Source organism: Melospiza melodia, chromosome 5 (assembly GCF_035770615.1).
Source record: "Melospiza melodia melodia isolate bMelMel2 chromosome 5, bMelMel2.pri, whole genome shotgun sequence".
NCBI classification, from domain to species: domain Eukaryota; kingdom Metazoa; phylum Chordata; class Aves; order Passeriformes; family Passerellidae; genus Melospiza; species Melospiza melodia.
Genome location: NC_086198.1, coordinates 14039452 through 14058392, shown reverse-complemented (window position 1 = coordinate 14058392; position 18941 = coordinate 14039452). Strand labels below are relative to the sequence as shown.

Genomic DNA, 18941 nt, shown 5'->3' with positions numbered 1-18941 from the left:
GTTGTCTGCAGCTTCCAGTGGGGAATTCATGTCGTGTGTGAAAATGAACTGTACTGCTAGAACTACGCTGATAATTCACAGATCTCTATTTAATTTCGTTTGTCCCCAGACATTGCTGTCTCTTGCTCTTATTTAGTGCCAGTGGGTGATTAGTACATTGTTTTGTTTTGTTTTGAAATGCAGGAGAGAATAAACTAAGGCTGATCAGTAGATAATCATTTTGAGGAGATGATAAACACTGACATTTTGCCCTAAGCCAAGAGTACATTGGTTGAGACTGCATAATCCTCTGGCCTGGGATGACCAAAAGGGTAAGTCAATAGCTGTAGACTCTTAAGGGCTGGATGCAGATTTCTTAATTTGAGACTAGAACAAAATCCAGCATGCAAGTCCCATTCAGCAGTGTGGAATGTTACTTTCTCTCTAGCACCCTCTGTTCCAGGCAGGTGAGAACACCAGGCAGCTGGTCTGTATAGCCTGAAATTGTCTGGCCATTCGAAATGGAGGTACAAGACATAGAAATACCCTAGTCAGAGGGGATAAGTGATGCAACCACTAAGTCTTGCCTCGAGCAGAATTGCATGTTAGGAAACATTTTGGTACCTACACATGAGGAGATGCTTATACCTTTGCTTTGTAAGTTTGTGCTGATCTTGCCTGATGTAGTAACAGTTTCGAACCTGTTGTCAAAACGCTACTAGAAGTGGTAGGAGCTTCTGGTTTTTGCCTAGTAGCATTCTGGTTAAAATGCATAGCTAAGGAGTTGAGAAGCTTGGCTCAGAGCTCTCCTTGGTGTGACATTCACTGAGTCACGTCCCAGGCAGCTGCATTAGCTGTAGAGCTGAAAGTTCACACCACAGCTTACTTGGATCCTGGTTCACTTCCACTGTGCATTGCTATGGGGTTTTGTTTCCATTCTTGCAGCAACTTCCCCTGCAAGTAAATGTACTCCACTCCCTGTCCCATCTTCTGTTGCCAGTAATCTCCATTGAGCAGTAGTGGCTAGAATGAGGTACTTGAGGGATTTGACACTTTGGATGGGAGAAATACATGTTCCATCTCAAATGTCTCTTTCCCTGAGCCAAAGTACTGGTCATGGATTTTACTTTGCTTGTAATGCAAATGGTGTAAGAAGTATGGCAAAACAAGGAGGAAGTTCATCTTGATGGCTCCTCAGAGGCTTCTGAGTAGTGTTCCAGAGTAGACAGGGAGGAGATCCTTGCTTAGACAGCTTGATTTATCACCTATGACATGCCCGTAAACTGTAACATTTCTGAGAGCCAAAGCTGAAGAAAAAATAACATTTTACATGGAAAAACTTAATCCAAGAGTAAGTTGTTGGCTGGCAGAGAACTTGACAGAAAACTCAGATTCTTGATTGCTATAAGAGTAAGTTGATGAGATGGAGGCTTCAGCAGCAAAACCAGTTTTGTAACTTGGTTATTCCTGTGCTGTAGGTCTTCACTGAGACCTGCTTTAACTGTTAACTCCTATCTAGGCCCAGTTTGGAGGGGTTTTCTGAGGTATAATCTTAGCTGGGTCTCATTCAGTGCTCTGGTTTATTAATGTCTATATTATATATACATTCATTTATAATGGATTTACTTGCTAAGTGGCAAACGTACAACCTGAAATGGACCTTTTGGACTGAACAATGGTAGTTGTCATCTCCCCTCAAACTGATGTGTGTTTCTTGTGTATATTGACCCTGTGCTGAAAGAACTGCTTAAATATTTTAAAAGTAGTACTCGATATTTATTTCTAGTACTGTATTTTATTAATTTGTATAATTTAATTAAAGTGAATTGTATTAGTTCCCTTTTGGAATTGTTTCCATTGCTTGCTACTGCTTCATCCTGCATAGGAATTCTGTCACTAAACTGATGCAGTTCTTTAATTGATGAAGGATGCCACTTTGCCAAGGTACCTTTGGATGCTGTGACCATAGTTGCTGATAAAGTTCATAGTTCTGTGCTTACTCCCCTGCTACACTATACAAAAGGACAGCTTGGCTATGGGTTATGGACAGCCTAAAGGTGGCATGTTCCCCACAGAGCAGATGTCATGTGGTGTGTAGTCATTCAGCAAAGCCTACGAGTTAATCAGGTAAAGAGTTGCTGTTTTGAGTGATGGTCAGGGTGATGGTGTGACTATACTGCCTGTGGTATACCTGAGCCAGGCAACTGCTACTGCTGAAGAGCTTTTTATGCCTTTAAGTAGCTGTCATTTGCCTGTATCTTAGCAGTGACAGACCAGTTTGTTTCCAAGGTGGAAAGTAATTTTAAGTAATGTCTTTTAGCAGTTTACAAAATAGATTTTTGTCTTAAGTGTGTGTATGTTAATGTGGGTTGTTAATGCCATCTGCTACAAGATAATACTGGATATTTGTATTTTCCCAGTCATCCAGTTACAATACAGGTAGAATCCAGTTGCTTCTTACCCAGATCATTGCATCTCTATGTTGTGAACTGTTAAAAAAGTGAGGGAAGCTTTCAAGGCTGGCATAACCTGGGGGAAAAAGCACATCTTCTGCAACCAACTGGCCATGCAGAAAAGTTCATTGGGTGGTGGTGTACCACAGGGGGGAAACAATATCTGCTGTATTTTGATCACATTAGGGGATGAAATTTCTCATTTTGTCTCACTATTACATTTAGGTCTTGTTTTTTAATGGTTTGGGGGTTTTGAGAGTGCAAGTTGGGCAAAATGAAGTTGAATCAATGTTAGCAGACTCAGTGGTTCAGAGTAGGAAGTTGAGTATCTACAGTTCAGTTCTTTCTTCAAGACAAAGATCACTGGAGAGCACTGTAAGAGTTGCAAGTGCTGATGGCTGAGATTCCAGTGGGCTGCAGCAGGGACACTGGCTGTCAGTGCAGGGACATGGACTGCTCTGGGTGATCTGTCTTCATGTGAGTGCTGTCTCTTCTGGGGATCTGATCTGATCAAGCTGCATTGAGCCTGCTAGCAGGGCACTGGGTGCTGTTGCATTGAGACAGGACAGATAGGTGGTAGGGTCAGGCACACAAACATGGAACTGAGAGGATAAAAGCTTCTTAATTCTAGTCTTGTTCAGTCACTGATCCTGCTTTGTTATCCTGGCCAAATCATGATGCTTCCTCTCTGTGTCTCCTTGCATCTAAAATGAGGATAATTACACATTAGTCTGTTCCCAGATGTTTATGTTCTAGACCAAGAATTGAGGGCTTTTTTGGCTGTTGTTTTTTTCTATGTCACACTTCAAAATTTTGAGTAGTACATACTTCTACTACCATCTTTTCTCTCTCTTTATCCCCTCAACCACCCCCCCACTAGAAGAGCCTGTATATGAAATTGTTAATTCCATTCAGTTCTTTGCATTCACCAGGGCAGGCTGGTTTTGTTTCCTATATCTTTTTAGTGGTGTAAATAGTTTCAAAGACCAGTCAAATGGAGTATTACCTTAACTGATTTGATGTGGTGTCCACCAGCTACCATACTTTTCAGTTTTGTCTGCTATAAGTGTTAAAAGTTGCTGATCTCTAGTAACAGATCTTGTGTCTTAATCCTTTCTTTAAAATAATGGAGTTATGTTTGAATATTCTTGATGATAAGGAATCTGCTCAAACTCCCATGAACTTTTACATATGTCCCTTAAGAGTTCACTGGTATTTTTGCTTACTTTCTTTCAGACTTTGTGGATTTATGTTATACAAACTATGTTCATGTAACCTTTGCTGATAACCAATTCAGTTGTACGTTCAGCACATTGTTACCACTACCACCCAAAAATAATTAAATTGAGGGATTAACTGGTTTTAAGTTTGTATGGAAGACCTGAAGGTCATTGGCTTTAACGAGCATGGTAAAGTTCATCACCTTTCATTATTAGGACCTTTTTAGAATGGTTTAGCTTTTGCAAGGGACTGTATCTCCTTAACTCCGCTTTTGGTATTTATTTTATGTTGTGGGACACTTGTACAAATTTCAGGCTTCCTGTGAGAGGGAAGGGAGCCAGGTAGAATTTTCAGAAGAATCTTTGCATTCTTAATTTTAATTATCAGGTACTTCTGAAAAGTTTGAAGTTCTTAATTTTGCTCAAATTCTCTGTAAAAAAAATGAAAGCCTTTTAGCTAGAAAAGCAGATGTCTGGATCTTGTCCACATAATCCTGAAAACTCTACCCTGCTACTGTAATGACCAGTATGTGCCTCCTATTATGAGTTTTTTGATCACTTTTTGTATATTTTGTTTGTGAGAATGTGAGAAAGAATATTTTAATTTATGAACATGTCTGTAGTTTCACTGCTTTTCTTTTTGCTGTGCCTTGTAATTTTCTGTTAGTTCTGTCTTCTGTGTGCTGAAGATCTTTCCTTTCATATGTCTTCCTGTTTTTAGTTATTACTTTCCTGTGTATAATTTATTATTAACGTGTGAAGTTATCCTTTGTAGGTGTGATTATTCCTGTTTCCTACTTCTCTTTATCTCTGAGGTTCCCAGCACGGTTTGTTCTCCCTGCTTTGACTGCCTTTTTACAAATCAGAGTGCAAGGTTTGTTTAGATGTCTTCACCATCATGCTGTGTGTGCTGCTGTAGCCAAATGGGGCCAGAATTAACCATGGTTTATTTTACTCTAAATTTACATCTTTAATCGTAGTCCTGTAATTCTTTCAGCTTTTTACTTGAACTGTTTCTGGCGGTGTCCTTCTCCGTTCCCTTCCCTACACCCATGTTTGCAGGTGGAATCTCCTGTTATATCTATGTTTCTTTGCCAGACAGTAGACTATATCCTCATATTATTTCAGTTGAACAGTTTGTTCAAGGCTTGTTTTTTTTTTTTGTCTATGTTTCTGTAGAAACAGCCAGATAAATTGTAACTCTTGACAGGTTTTACTTGATTGGCCATTACTAAGAAATTTTGCTTTGTTGTTCATATTTCTTTTCGCTTTCCCTTCGTATTTATAAGGCTTTTTTCTTAATGTTTTTATATTCTAGGCACAACATAGGCTTTCCCATTGTAGAATGTTCTTCTGAAGGAGACTTTATTCTTTCCAAACCACCAGACACAGGGGGACTGATTTCTTTTGGCACTGTAGCTGAGCAGCTGGTGTATGAGTTGGGCAATCCTCAGCGCTATCTTTTACCAGATGTTACGTGTGACTTTTCCCAGGTTTCCATCACTGAAATTCCAGGTTAGTCCTCTTTCATGTAATGATAATCTGTGTCAATGAAGTGTGTTATCAAACAAAAGCAGCTACTTTAATTTCCATTTAGTCTCTGCATATTTCTTGTTAAATCAGTTCCTTAGAGTCATGTTGTATTAAACTGATACTTTCAAGGACTTCTTCTAGAAATTCTTTTAGAAATTTTAAATGTAATCTTATTTATCTTGCTGGCTGACTATTTTATATTTTTGATCACTGCTCCTTTTGCTTTACTTTTTAATGCCTGCCTTGCACCTGTCAAGTCCTTAAACTATTTATTCAGTGAGAACAACATCAAGACAGCTTCATTATGATTTCAGTATTTTTTTTAAACTGCAGCTAATTTTTTTTTTCTCAAAAAATGTTTTGTACATGGTTTTACTTAGGACATTTGAAGTGTTGGTAGCAATGAAAGGCTGTGTCTTTCAAAGCACTGCTTGGCAATGGCGTTTTTCTTAGACATTTATGTGGATCATGCTAGAAGAATGATTAGGTACAGGATTTCCACCGGAGAATCTTTTTTTAAAAAGTCCATTTGCAATCCTCAAAACACTTAACAGCCAGTAAACTAAAGATAGATATAATGTATGTTCAGAATTTAGCTTCAAAAAGAAAACAAAAAAACTCCAGAACTCCAGGCTTAACAGATTCAGAGACCTGTAATTTGAGTAAGACAGCTTGAAAACAATTTTATCTACAGTCATCTAGAGTTTGCCTTTTACTGGATCTATATTATATTTTTTTCCTTCTAATGAAACTTACTTGTGACAGAATGCCAGGTGTCTTTCTAAAGCTTAGAACAATCGAAATCTTGAATTAAAAACTTACTGGAATAAAACTGAAATTGTGGTAACATAAAGCATATATTGCTTGAGTAAAAAAGTACATAACATGGTACAGTGAATCTTCAGCTCATGCAACAAACGGCTGTCTGATAAGGCCAGCTTGCTGCTTTTAGCCCCTAGTCTTTCTCTTTTTAAAAAAAGAATCCCTAACCTTCCTATGAACTTTTAGCTTGCAAATGACCTGATATGACATGTTTGAACTTAAAATGAACTTTCACATGAACTTTCAGTTAGTCCTCTTAGAAATATAACAGATGGAAAATGGGCAGATTGCTTAAATATTTTAGTTTGAAGTGCTTTGACACGTACACCAGTAAAAAGAGGCAAGCTATCTAATTTTGCTGTTTATATTGCTGATTTTATTGTTCTGTTGGATTACTTGCAGGGTTTGAGCTGAGAGGTGCTTGTTTTCTTTTTGTCAATGGATGCTATGCATTTGGTTTTGTGGTATTTGTTTTCTTGTACTATGCTTTCACCTGGAACATAAAACTCTTCCATATCTTCACCCTGAATGGAGGGATGCAGTTCTCTATTTAGAGAATTAAATTAACCTCATGTCAGTCTTGAGAGACAGTGATGATGTTATTTGAGTAAAATTTGTACTAGTGACATTTACTTTTTTAGATAGGCTCTGATCTTTTCAGAGTATTTATATAAGGCTTTGAACTGCTTCTTAAATATTTGCAAACACAGGTTAGTCACAGGTGAACTACACTATAATTCTGGCACTAAAACATGAGGTGCCAATTCTGCACTGCTGATTTTCAAGGAGTAGCACCTACTGATTTTCTCCACCTCAAGCTTGAACCTGATGGCATCCCAGCAATTTTCTGCTTTTCTCTTTTTGCAATAATATCCCTAATACTGAACATGGTTGTTGCCCTGGCAAATATATTCAGACTGTTTCTGTTATTGATAAGAAAGCTAACATTAAGTTACCCTTCCCTTACTAAGCTCTCAGCCAATAGCTCGTGCTGGTTTCTCATCTTGCTTTGATTCTTTACCAAGTGAGGGATTGCAGTCCACTCCAGCCAGCTGCATTAAATTGTATGCTCTGTGTGTGTGTGTGTGTGTGCAATAACTGGATATTAAGAGGAATGTAACTATTGAGTCTAATGTCCTAAGGCTGCTTTCTTTGTTAAGTATTTTTTAAGTGCATGAATAAACATTTCAATCGCCCTCTTAAAAGGCTCATGGCAGACATAAATTCAGTCACCAGTTTGCTGCTGTGCCTTCTAAGGCAGGAAGGACTGTTTTCTGAAAGGTTTACTCTTCTCTGGAAGTACAGCTATCAATGATTTGCTTTTTAATTAAATGCATTTGATTAATATGTATCACAAAAGAATGTCTTTGAAGTTATATTGAAGAAGCTGAAGTACTGATTTTTAACTACTCTAGGTTTTGATGGTGGAGCAGTGAAAGTTTGTGGAGCAAAAGGATTGCCTCCTTCAACATTTTATAAGGTATTACCTCATTTTTTGATGTGAACGGTATATTTTGATTTACAAGATCTTAAATTTTGGAGACACTGCTAAAACTTACCACTATCCTCATCTTCTCTGCCCTAAGAGTAAAAGAAAGAGGGGGAAAATTTGGAAAGGCAAACCTTTTTTTATATGCAAAAACCTGTTACTTTGTTTAAAAAGTATGTATTTGTATAGATAATGATTGCCAGAGAGTGTTTATAGCCTGTCAATACTGAATTCCATGTAACTTCATAATCTCTTTATCATTAGGTAAATGCCACTTATCTTGATGGCTTCAGAGCTACTGCTGTCTGTCCGGTGGGAGGCCCAAAGGCAGTTCAAAAAGCAAAACGCACTGCAGAAGCTATTCTGCAAAGGTTGGTATTTGAGTCTTGGAAGGGGATCTGGTTTGCTCCTTTTTTTTTCCAGATGTGATGAAAATAGAACAGTGACCCATGATGGCAACATTACTAACCTTGTAAGAATCCTAGAAGATTATAGTTTTCCTATTGGGATGACATTTCAAGACTTAAGTAACCTTTTCAAGAAACCTGTTTTCAATATGTAGCTGCACTTCGGTTAGGTTGGACAGAGTGAGAAAAGTGTCAAATACATTTAAAAATAGGTGGCTGGAGAGAGACTGAATTTAGTGAGGAACAAGCTGTGGTTGAGATTAAATTTTATTAGATACCAGAGATAAACCCATGTGAAACAAGTTTTCATCAGCTTTCACAGAACTTTTTTATGAAAAGCCTTACTGATATGAAATATAGGAAGTTTACTGAGTTTGTGTTTAAAACATGCTTTCTAAAATGTGACCCAGTGATTTTTGTTTTTTTTTCTTAGGACAGAGTTACAATTCCAAGACAGAGTGATAAACTTTCAGTTGTATTGTCATGCCAGTATATTTGGGCATGGAGGAATTCCTCTTAAATATAATTCCATATCAGGAATCTCTCAGTGCTTATTCCAGTAGCTCCAGTCTTTCTAGTTAAGAGATCTATTTCCTTGTGCCATGTTTTATATAAAGCTTCTTCCCCATCCTGTTGTAGACTCCTGCAGAAACTACACTCGAAAAGTCAGAAATCCAAGGTTTACTGTGAACTTGGAGTGATTATTCATGTGCCTGTGTGCAGCACTGTGGTGAAGGAGGAGTTGTCTGACTTCCCTCAAGAGATATGGCAGATAAGAGCAGGCTGATAGGGGCTGTGGAATTGCAAATGCTAAAAGCTCCTGTCCAAGAGCTATTGAGAAAATCCAATTATAAAAAAAACCCATCAGAAAGTGGCCAATACAAAGACTCAGAGCCTCTGGAAGGCCATCTTTCTGGAACCTAGATGTTTATTTTAGGAAAAAAGTAGAATGTTGTGTTTTCTATTTCATATTTGCTTTTGGACATTATTTCAGACTGGACTATATTTGTATCTTTGAATGAAACAGATTGTAGTGCTGCTGCTATCTCTGACATCTAGAAAATTAATTCAGCCTGTATACTGTGCTCTCTTGCATAATCATCAGAGGAAAGCTGAAGTGAGGTACTTGAGGGCTGATTAACTGGTATGAAAAATGGTCTCTAGCCCATTAGCTAGTGGGTTAGTTCTCTGTTTTGAAAATTACAATATACACATTCTGCATCTCAAATGTAGTCTTAAACAGCTTAATATATGCAATTGTTTCTTTGACACAGCAAAAGATTGGTGTATGTCAGTCCAGATAGAGAATAAGAATTAAGCTGTTCTGATCCCTCTCAAAGGATGCTCTGTCAGCAACTGTAGCTGTTTCAGATACGTTAACATAAGGTTTTCTTCCTGGTTTCTGTTCATAAAATCCTGGAATTGTCAAGGTTGGAAGAGACCTTTAAGATCAGCAAGTCCAACCATCAACTCAGCTTCATCACTGTAATCCCTAAATCATATCACCCAGCACCAGATCCAGACATCTCTTAAACACCTGCCGGAGTGGTTACTTCACCACCTCCTTGGGAAACCTACTCTAGTGCCTGACAGCTTGAACAGTGGAAATTTTTTTTCTGATACCTAATCTGGATCTCCCCTGTCTCAGCTTAAGGCCATTTCCTCTGCTCCTCTCACTGCAGGCACAGTAGAAGGAGTTGGCCTCGTCCTCAGTACACCCTCCTTTTAGTGTAGCCTTTTTCCAGGCTGAGCACCCCCAGCTCCCTCAGCCATTCCTTGTAAGACATGTTTTCTAGACCTTTTACAACCCTTATTGCCCTTCTATGGCTGTGCTCCAGCCCCTCAGTGTTCTTTCTAAAGTGAGGTGCCCAAAACTGGACGCAGGATTTGAGGTGTGGCCTCACCAGTGCCGAGTACAGAGGGACAAACCCTGCCCTGGTCCTGCTGGCCACACCATTGCTGATCCAGGCCAGGATGCCACGGGCCTTCTTGGCCTCCTGGGCACACGCTGGCTTGTGTTCAGCTGCCTGTCAGCCAGCATGTGAGAGTCTCTTTCTGCCAAGCAGCTCTCAGGCCACCCTGGCGCAGACTGTGGTGCTGCCTGTGCTTGCTGTGACCCGAGTGCAGGACCCAGCACTTAGCCTGAGTGAACTTCATGCAGTTGTCTTTAGGCCATTGATCGAGCCTGTCTGGGTCTCTGTTTCAAGAGAATGTTCTAAGGATGTGATCTTTCAACTACCCAGCTTCCAGTCTGTTCTAGGTTAAGTTCTGTCCAGTAGTTGAGTGGCAGCAAGTGCAGAAGAAGGCGCACAAATTTAATTGCTTCATTGATACAGATCAAATTAGTTGTTAACCTAAGACATTGAACAGCTTTGGCAGCTTGTAAGATGACTTACTTTACTTCTTTCATGTGTACTTCTCCTTTTACTTGTTTATTCATTATTGAAAGCAGAAGGCATTTGGCAATATGTGTGTGAAGAAGTCTTGAAATATCTCTGGTGTCCTTCTATGTTCATGATTCTTTGTTGCATTATTAACACAGGAAAGGGCTAGAAATGACCCACAGAATGTATTTTCAGCTCTAGTATCTGTAACTGTAGTGTTTGTAGATATATAAATTTATATATATCTAATAAATAATAAATAATTAAAATAATTTAAAATAACTTAGTACAGACACAGTTTGCAAATTCAGTTGCCTTAAATGAGATTGTCTTATTTTTATCTCGTCAAAAATAAAGGTGGACTCATTTCTATTGTGTGAACACATTTCCATCTCTTTACAGCAATTAAAAAATTGTATCTTGTATTTATGTCCTGTACCTTGCTTCATTATTGCTGTGGTTATGTTTATGACAACAGTGATAGATTAGCAGCATGCTCAAAATGTTCCACCAAAGCAAAAAATGTTACTTGTTTCACCAAGCAAAATATATATCCTTAAAAATTCCAGTATTTCAACTGATAAAGTCTTTTATACAGCTGTTTGACAAAGTTAACTTCTGTGGTCCACACAGGGCTACTTCAGATAATCATTTTGAGACCGTTTACTAATAAAAAAAATCATTTATTGCAGGACTCGTCTTATTTTCAGTCAGCTTGGGTATGAAGATTACAGTGCAGTTAACATACAGGTTTTAGGGTCTGAAGATACATATGGACCTCAGGCTAGAAGGAATATAGAAGGTGTAAGTATGCAGTGGAGTGTTCTTAAACTTTTACTGACCTCTTTTAATCTTTCCATATTGTTATCTTTTCCACAACTTTAAAGGAAGTCATTATCATCTTGGGAATTTCACCCCTTCATGTTGCAAAGAATTCACTGTCACTACTTAATGTAGAAAATTAACAGTGACAAGGTCTTTGCAGTATTGGGTCTTCCAGAAGCACTGATACAAAATCTTACAAAAATGTTGTTGTACTTTGTTCTGATGGTCTCCTAAAGAAATACCATATTATAATAACTTCTGTGGCATAAACTTAAATTGCATTAGATGTAATGCAAAAAGACCGCACTATAAATATTGCAGTCAGGAAATCTCAGCATTTATGTTGCCTGCACAATTTCAAAATTTTCTGTGAGTACTAGATATAGTACTGAAGAAATAATCTTCAGCTATGTAATTCTGCACTGTGAGTGCATATGTAAGAATATGAATGATGGCCATAGCCACTGCAGCTGTGATATCCATGGTCTGTTTTCCTAATCTAGAGAATGAAAGTCCTTTTTAAAGAAGGAAGACTGTAAATCATGTCCTCACTTAGACACAGTTTAAATATTTAGATAGTTTAGTTTGTTCCAAAACAGTAGCATTTAATTCTTCTTTGTCAGTGGCAGCCTTGCAAAACTCTTAAGTTACATGTGGCAAAACTCAGCTCTGAGTTTCTTACTAGTGCTGACATTTTATCCAACAGTTTGTATCTAAAGGAAATGTGAATGTGGTGTGGAGAAGGACAGTGGACTTCTTACTAGTGAAATTGAGTGTTCTTAGAAATTGGTCAAGTTATAGCTGCAGCAATTAATTTCAGTGCTTGAGTTTCAATTCCCTTCAGCAAAGCAGCAAGAGTTGCCTCCTGAGGACTGAGCTTTATAATGTGGTCTCTTTCGTTTTAGGACCATAAAACCTGCCATTTTAAGTGTCTCACAAAGAGTGCAGAATCAAAATTTTGAAAGAGAGGAACAGATGTTCCAGATGTTCAACTTGTCTGTGTTCAGTTTGTACCAACTCCTGATCATTACACAATGTAATGTATTCTTTAATTGAATTGTTGTATAGGAAGTTCTGTACAAAGTGAATAATGAGTTGAAGTAGAGCAGTTTCTCCCTCCTGATTGTTCAGTTTGCCTTGCTTATAGTACATTAAAGAAATTTTTTCAGTGGAAGAGTATTTTTAGTACTTTCTGTGTTTCCAGCCTCAGTTCCCAGCTCTTATATTAAAAGTAAACAGAGTGTTATCACCATTGTATGTGCTTCTATCCATGCCTGAAACAGGATGTGAGAGCTAAGGCTGAAATACAGGAAATCAGACTCTATTGCCTTTCATGCCTCCTCCAGCATTTTAGAAGAAGCTAGCCAGGGGAGCTTTCATCTGGAAAGCAGCCATGGTAGTTTGAGAAAAAGGACTGGGGAGTGGAGCTGGCTTTTCCATGTAAAATACAAAGTCATAGAACCCCAAGGAGAACATTTACTCATTGGGGCTTCAGGTAGGGGTAGTGTAGTCACTTAAACACTCTTTCTTACAGTGTCCCTCCATGCAAATTTAGACCTGGTTATTTGGGTTACAAATCACAGTACTCAAAACCAGAGCCATACTATGTTAGGCAGTATATTCACACATAAGGAAAATAGTTCCTGCTTTGAAAGTTCTGCTACCTAAATTTGAAGCAAAGAAGCAAATATGTACATGAATACCAAGACAGGGTAAGTTGAACAATACTTGGAGCTCAGTGTTGATATGTGGTGTGGCTGGACTACTTCCCATGCACATCTCTCATACTGGTGCAGTGGTTAGCCTTTGCAGCTGTGAAATCACTGTGTCTCCCAGCCTTAGGTAAGCCTCTAGTCTGAGCTGCTGTGTGGAGGATTGACTGTTCCTGACAACACAAAATACCCTTGAGAAATAGGAAAGGGTGGCAAGCACTTCTTTTTCTCAGACTTTGCTGCCTGTCACTCTTGATAGCACTTTGTCAGCACCAGCCCAGCCTAAGCTAGAAAGGGACCTGAATCAGCACTGAGTAATTTTAGTGATATTTGATTTTTAGTATCCTCTGTTCTGTTGGGGAGGAAGGAGTTGTGACAGTGAGTTTGTGGTTTGGAAATCTGGGATATGTTTCATGTAAGCTGTTTTTTAATAGTACATCAGGCATTAGAGTTTGTGGCATAAAAACTGTATATGTTCTGTTAGTTTTCTGCTAACCCTTTGTTAATTGATTTCCATGATATTGTTGAGACTTTGTTTTGCTGGTTTTTTTGTTTTAATTCTGATACAGTAAGATTAATTTCTTCAGCCTATATATATATACCAGTTTTAATACTGAGTTCATCCACTTCAAAAGGATCCAGCTGATTTTCGTAGACATTTGTATCTTGCCTTTGCAGGCAAGGAGGTAAAATGGAACTTTAAATGGAATCTTGATTATATGCTACAGTTTAGAACCAGAAAGCAGATGTGAATGCATGAGGATGTTTTTTTGCAAGAATGTTTCCAGTTGATTATTATTTGTAGTAATTTAATAAATCTTTTGACTTTTGATAGCTTTAGGAAGACTGAATGTTAAAATTCTGCACTTGTTGGGTTGTATGGCTGTATATTTTTTGTGTATTGATTCCAATGGTAGATCCTTCAGTGGCTGAAAACGGAATTTTTTGGAGAAGTAAAATTTGAAATGAGAGACAGTGCTCATCTGCAAGGACAGGTGTTTTGGCTAGAGTAGGGAGCACATTTGGTTTATCTTTAGTGGGAGCATCTGCTCTTCTCTCTGAAAACATGGTGGTTTTTACAAGTTCTGTTCTCACATTTATCTCCCAAGGATTAGGTTTGAGTTCTTTTCTTTGGACAGATCTGCTTCCTTCTTGATGCTAAGAGAAGTGAACCTGGCTCTCTAACTTGTCCCCAGAGTACTTTCAATGCTCTTAGAATAAGAGCAAACTTTGTTTGCCAGTTCCACTGACAGTGAAGCCAAGAATTTGGTATTGTTAGTTACAGTACTTGATTCTTGGAGAATGCTGGAGAACAGGCACAGTGCCGTAGTGACTTGAAATACCCAATAGTTGATTCCATGGTGTTCCAAAATAAAGATAATGAAAAGCTGGCAGCAAATGATAGTGATGGTGGATAAAAAGTCACGAATGATTTAACTCAAATACTGAGCTACAGTTATTTTTCAGTTTTGTAAATTTAACCAATGTTCTGCATCTAAGCTAATCTAATTTCAACCTTTTTGAAGCAGGGACCTCGGGAAGCTGTTATTTGGCTTGCTGTACACCATAAACAAAGAGAAGCTGTAGAAATCTTCTCCAAAGAGATTGCACCAGCTGGAACTGGCATGGGTAATTATTCATATAATCTAAGAATTTTCAAGTTATTTTTTCTTTTTATTCTCTGAGCATGACTAGCACCCAAAAACTTGGTCATATTAGGCTTTCTATGTTGTTCATAGTGAAATAGTAATTTTTAAAGGTGTATAAGCTCGGTGTAGAAATGCAACAGACATTAGCAGAATGATAAAATGAAAGTCCTCAAAGTTCACCTTTATATTCCTTTTAGATTCTTTATTCTTCCCGTGCTGTTGTTGTTCCGTCCTATTTTTTTCCTTTTTCTCATCCATCTGTTTTCCTACATGTGACTGCACTGATGTGCAACAGTGATTTACTTTTTTTACCATGTTCCTAAAACTTAGTAATGCTATTAGACTTTTCTGAGTGTTACTCAACTGGCAAAAATCTACTGTGTCCAGCTATAACACTGCAGTTTAGGAAGAGATGTGCAGTTTGAGAGTTCTGAAGGTTCTCTTCATACTTCATTATCTGGTGTTGCTACAAAGGATTTTTATTGATGCTACTGTACTTTCAACTGTTTAATGTATAGCTGCTTGTGTAAGTAATAACAAGATTCAGGTATAATTTAAAAAATTTAATACTGCAGTGATGGTGCTGACAATCTGCATCTTAATTCCCATTGCGTATTAAATACCCAACTTAACTCATCCTGCAGTATGAAGTCTAACCTCAAATTATTCTGTCCTCAGAATTTGATTTTGTGTTATATTGCAAGATTTCTTTTTGAATTGATGTGTGAGGTAAAATCCAACCACTAGAATTTAATTAAGTCCATCCTAATTTTGAGGGTGTATTTTTAAGTATTTCCTTGAAGATCATGTAATGTGAAACGATCTGTGCTTCTATCACTTGCCAAATGTTTGTTCCAAAAAAGAGCACATTTTTTTTTTTTTTTGTAAATGTCATTGGTTTCTCTAAATTTTCTGGGGCGACCTACTGTGTGATTATTTTGAGCAAATTTTTTTCCTTTCTACTCCCAAGGCCTTAGGTGTCACCACTATAACTATCTGAGTTCTAATCTCTTTCATGTGTTTTGTGCATAAATCATGAGTACTCATCCCACTTCTATTATCCATTCTAAAAGAATTTAAATTTTGACAGCCTAATTTGAGGACCAGAGTTTAGATATTTTGCAGTGGCTTCTGCATATCTTAATGAAGACTATATCTAGGATTTACATAGGTCTTCAAAATGAAATTCCATGGGCTTCACCTGAAACTCTGAAGTTCTGTAGCAAATCTAAAATACTGATTAATGGAGAAATAGTTAAGTGTTGCCTTGCAGTTAAGGAATGAATTTTTTGCTAGTTGGTTAAAAATTGTGCAGAAGTGTGCACATTCTCACATTCTGTGTTTATAGTCTTTCTATTTGCAGAGAACAGTTTAATGCAGGTTGGGGTTTTCTTTAAAGCTGTATTTATAGAGACAAGGTCAGCACATGCTGGTCCTTTTTTCTTTTTTTTTTTTTGTGTCTACAATAAAGAGATGATCATGTAGAATTAACTGTAAATACTCATTGAGATAATAGTTTAAAATGTTGCAGTTCTGAAGGCTGATCAGCAGGTCAGCATTTACCATAGATGTAAGTTGCTTATAAAAGCTTGAAGTTTTCCTTATGAATGAAGGACAGTATTTTCAGTTGCACCAAACTATCATTTCTGTAACTACTTAGGAAATCATAACTGAAGTAGTTTCTCCTTTTTCATAGTGATTTCTCGATAGCAGACCAAGACAGTAAAAATATATTCTTATTATTTATTCTGTGCATGCATAGACAGTGCCCTAGAAAACATCCTTTTGAATTAAAGAAAGCTGTGTGGATTTTAAAATCATTGCTTTTCTGTAAGGTCCAGAACTAATGGATCTGTACTTGTCTCTTTATTCCTAATCTGTGCTTCTTTTATAAAGCAATTGCTGTGTATTTAAACCTTGTTTGAAGTCTGAAAGTGTTGGTTTTAGTAAGGGTTCGATTTTTTCCTTTTACCACAGATCTTTATAGAATGAAAAAATGAAAAATCTGCCTACGTGGGTTGGGTGAAATATGCAGAATTGAAATTGAGTTACTGTAACATGCGAACTTCTGTGCCTTGAGGTGACTGGCAAACTTTCAGTTCTTGTTATCAGGGCTTTCAGTGATGAAACAAATGCATTCCTATGTGGAATAGGTTAGGCAGTCTGTGTGGATGATGGTTGGAGTGCTGAGCTTGTTTCCAAAAGGAACAGTTTAAGCTTTCTAGAACATCCTGTAGAAGTTTTTCTCAGAAAAAAAAAATCTGTTTCAATTCTTAGAGCTGCTGCTAATGACCAGCAGTGGGAAAGAGGCTATTTCTGGAATCATCCGAGGCATCTAGTGATAAATAGCACTTTTCCTTGCCAGGTACAGGACTGCAAAAAGGGTTTTGGCCTCCATGACAAAAATGACTACTGTCAAAGGCTATCAGGGCTGTTTACTGACATGCTTCCAAGTGCATAGTCATTCTTTTTTTTTAATTTGTGGAAGATATACTGGAACTGCTTCATACAGTCACTTGTTTCAGTTGCTGTTGTGTGGTAAATTTCTGTATTACCTGTGCCTGTAAACTCTTACATAAGCAGAGAAGGGTCAGATTTGGGATCTGAATGCTTAGTAAGCTACTTGTTGGTGTGGAGTATGTTTAAAGCTGTGATTAAGAAGAATGTTTTTAATTTTCTTTCTTCAGTGAGATTTAGAATTTTGCAACACTGCCTAACAGTAATTAGTGGAGTACTAATAACTGCATCAGCTTAACGATGCTTAATTTCTGACAGACGTGTGGAATTCCAGACCTTGCTGTGAAGAGCCGAACAAGGAATTCTTGATGCTTAATTGTCTTAAAATGGGCAGGTCCACAGACAAGACTTGTAGGGATGGGTGAGTGATCTTGGGAACAGAAGCCAGAACTAAGACTGTTGAGATCGTTGTTGTCCTGGGTGAATTCTCCAGTAACAGCACCTGGTGTTCATTTCCCTTCCCCTTTTCCCTGAGCTTCTTCCCTCCCTTCTATTTGACTAGGACATTTTTGGAAATTATTACAATTCTCTGGAGTGTCACAGCTTCAGGGAGGGGCAGAGCATGCCCCATGGCAGTATGGTCACCCTCATGAGAGGGTCAGATTGTCTACAGGCAGAGAGCCCAGAACTTGAGCCTTGCATGCCCTGCGCAAGTGCTCTGGGCAGTGAGCACCTGAGGTCCCATTCTGTACAGTGCTACACCACTTTTTCTCACTGGACATTGAATAAAAATAGCTGTGGCTGCTGTCTCTTACATGGATAGAGCATGTCTGTCAAATGTGGCTTTGTGCTTTGCACATGGATCTGTGTGATGTAACTGCAGGTGGCTTTGTTCTGCCAAAATGGTGGCAGCTCTGGGGATACACACCGAGTGAGATTTTAAGCATGAGTGGCTTTTCCATATGAAAATCCTTTAAACAGTGAAGTCCTGTGTTTCAAAGGTGGCCAGCTTGGTCATACACCTCCCAACCCTCCCATGTTAGTTCACTTCCAGGAGGTGAGATAGTGACTATGAGAGTCATTGCAAATAACCCTTCTTTCTTTTTCTGCATATCCTTTTAATGAAGTATTGGAATTAAAGTAGAACAGAGGAAAAGCAGAAACAAATTACAAATCTTTTATAATGGACACCAGGGAGGAAGGAGAAGTTGATGACTTGTAAAGTGATGTCACCTGAACTGAAACACTTTGTTCCATTACTTTTGGACATTTAAGAGTGACCTTTAAAAAACAAAGTACACTTTTAGATCTGTACTGGAGAAAAGGAAATATTTTCTCTTCTGCTTGGAGTGTTTATAGTGGTTGAGGAGTACTGTTTCTAACTATATTCTTCTTTCCCAACAGTAGCAGTTTGGTGCTTGTCACTCTGAAGCGCTGTGTAGGCAGTTGTACAGATAATAATCTTCCTTTGTAGCACCTTTCATCCAAGAACCTTTAGCAAGCTGTGTGAAGATGATCAGCTAAGCTTTCTAACATCTTAGTAGCATTGGAAAGTATTCTGTCTGCTTTACAGATGGTTTCCTGAGATAGTGAAAGAAAGCATACGCACAAAAGAATGTGAATCAAGAGTCCTTGGTTCTGCTTTCCCTGTAAGAAATGCTGAAGAGCAACTCCACCAGTATTTAAGGGGACCAAAATTTAAGTTGGCTAAAATTTAAGAATGGGGAGTAGAGGAGAAGAGAGATTGAGAAATGAGATTTGATGGTTCAGAATAAGTGTGAAGAGTCACAAGAGCTCCTGCTGCATCTTTTGTAGTGAAATCCAGAAGCACTGTCACTTCTGGTGTTTCATCAGGTGATTTAAGCCTGCTAGTCACTACTTGTGGAGTTGTCAGCTGGAGTTGGTTGGTAGTTTTTTTTGGGCACTATCTTAATATGAAAATTACAATTTGTATGTAAAATAGGTGTTGATTTCTTTAATAATCAGTCCTAAAAGCCTACTTTTGGTGTTT

The 18941-nt window shown here is 38.1% G+C and overlaps 1 protein-coding gene across 1 annotated transcript in view; it reads left to right on the top strand.

Moving 5' to 3' along the window:
• Window positions 1–18941, top strand: part of LOC134418945 (uncharacterized) — a 57447-nt gene that overhangs the window by 11245 nt on the left and 27261 nt on the right. Inside the window, exons 9-13 of the mRNA XM_063157972.1 lie at window positions 4971–5167; window positions 7423–7487; window positions 7761–7867; window positions 10980–11091; window positions 14354–14453. Coding sequence (XP_063014042.1) covers window positions 4971–5167; window positions 7423–7487; window positions 7761–7867; window positions 10980–11091; window positions 14354–14453 — 581 coding nt within the window. The remainder of the gene's footprint in view (window positions 1–4970; window positions 5168–7422; window positions 7488–7760; window positions 7868–10979; window positions 11092–14353; window positions 14454–18941) is intronic.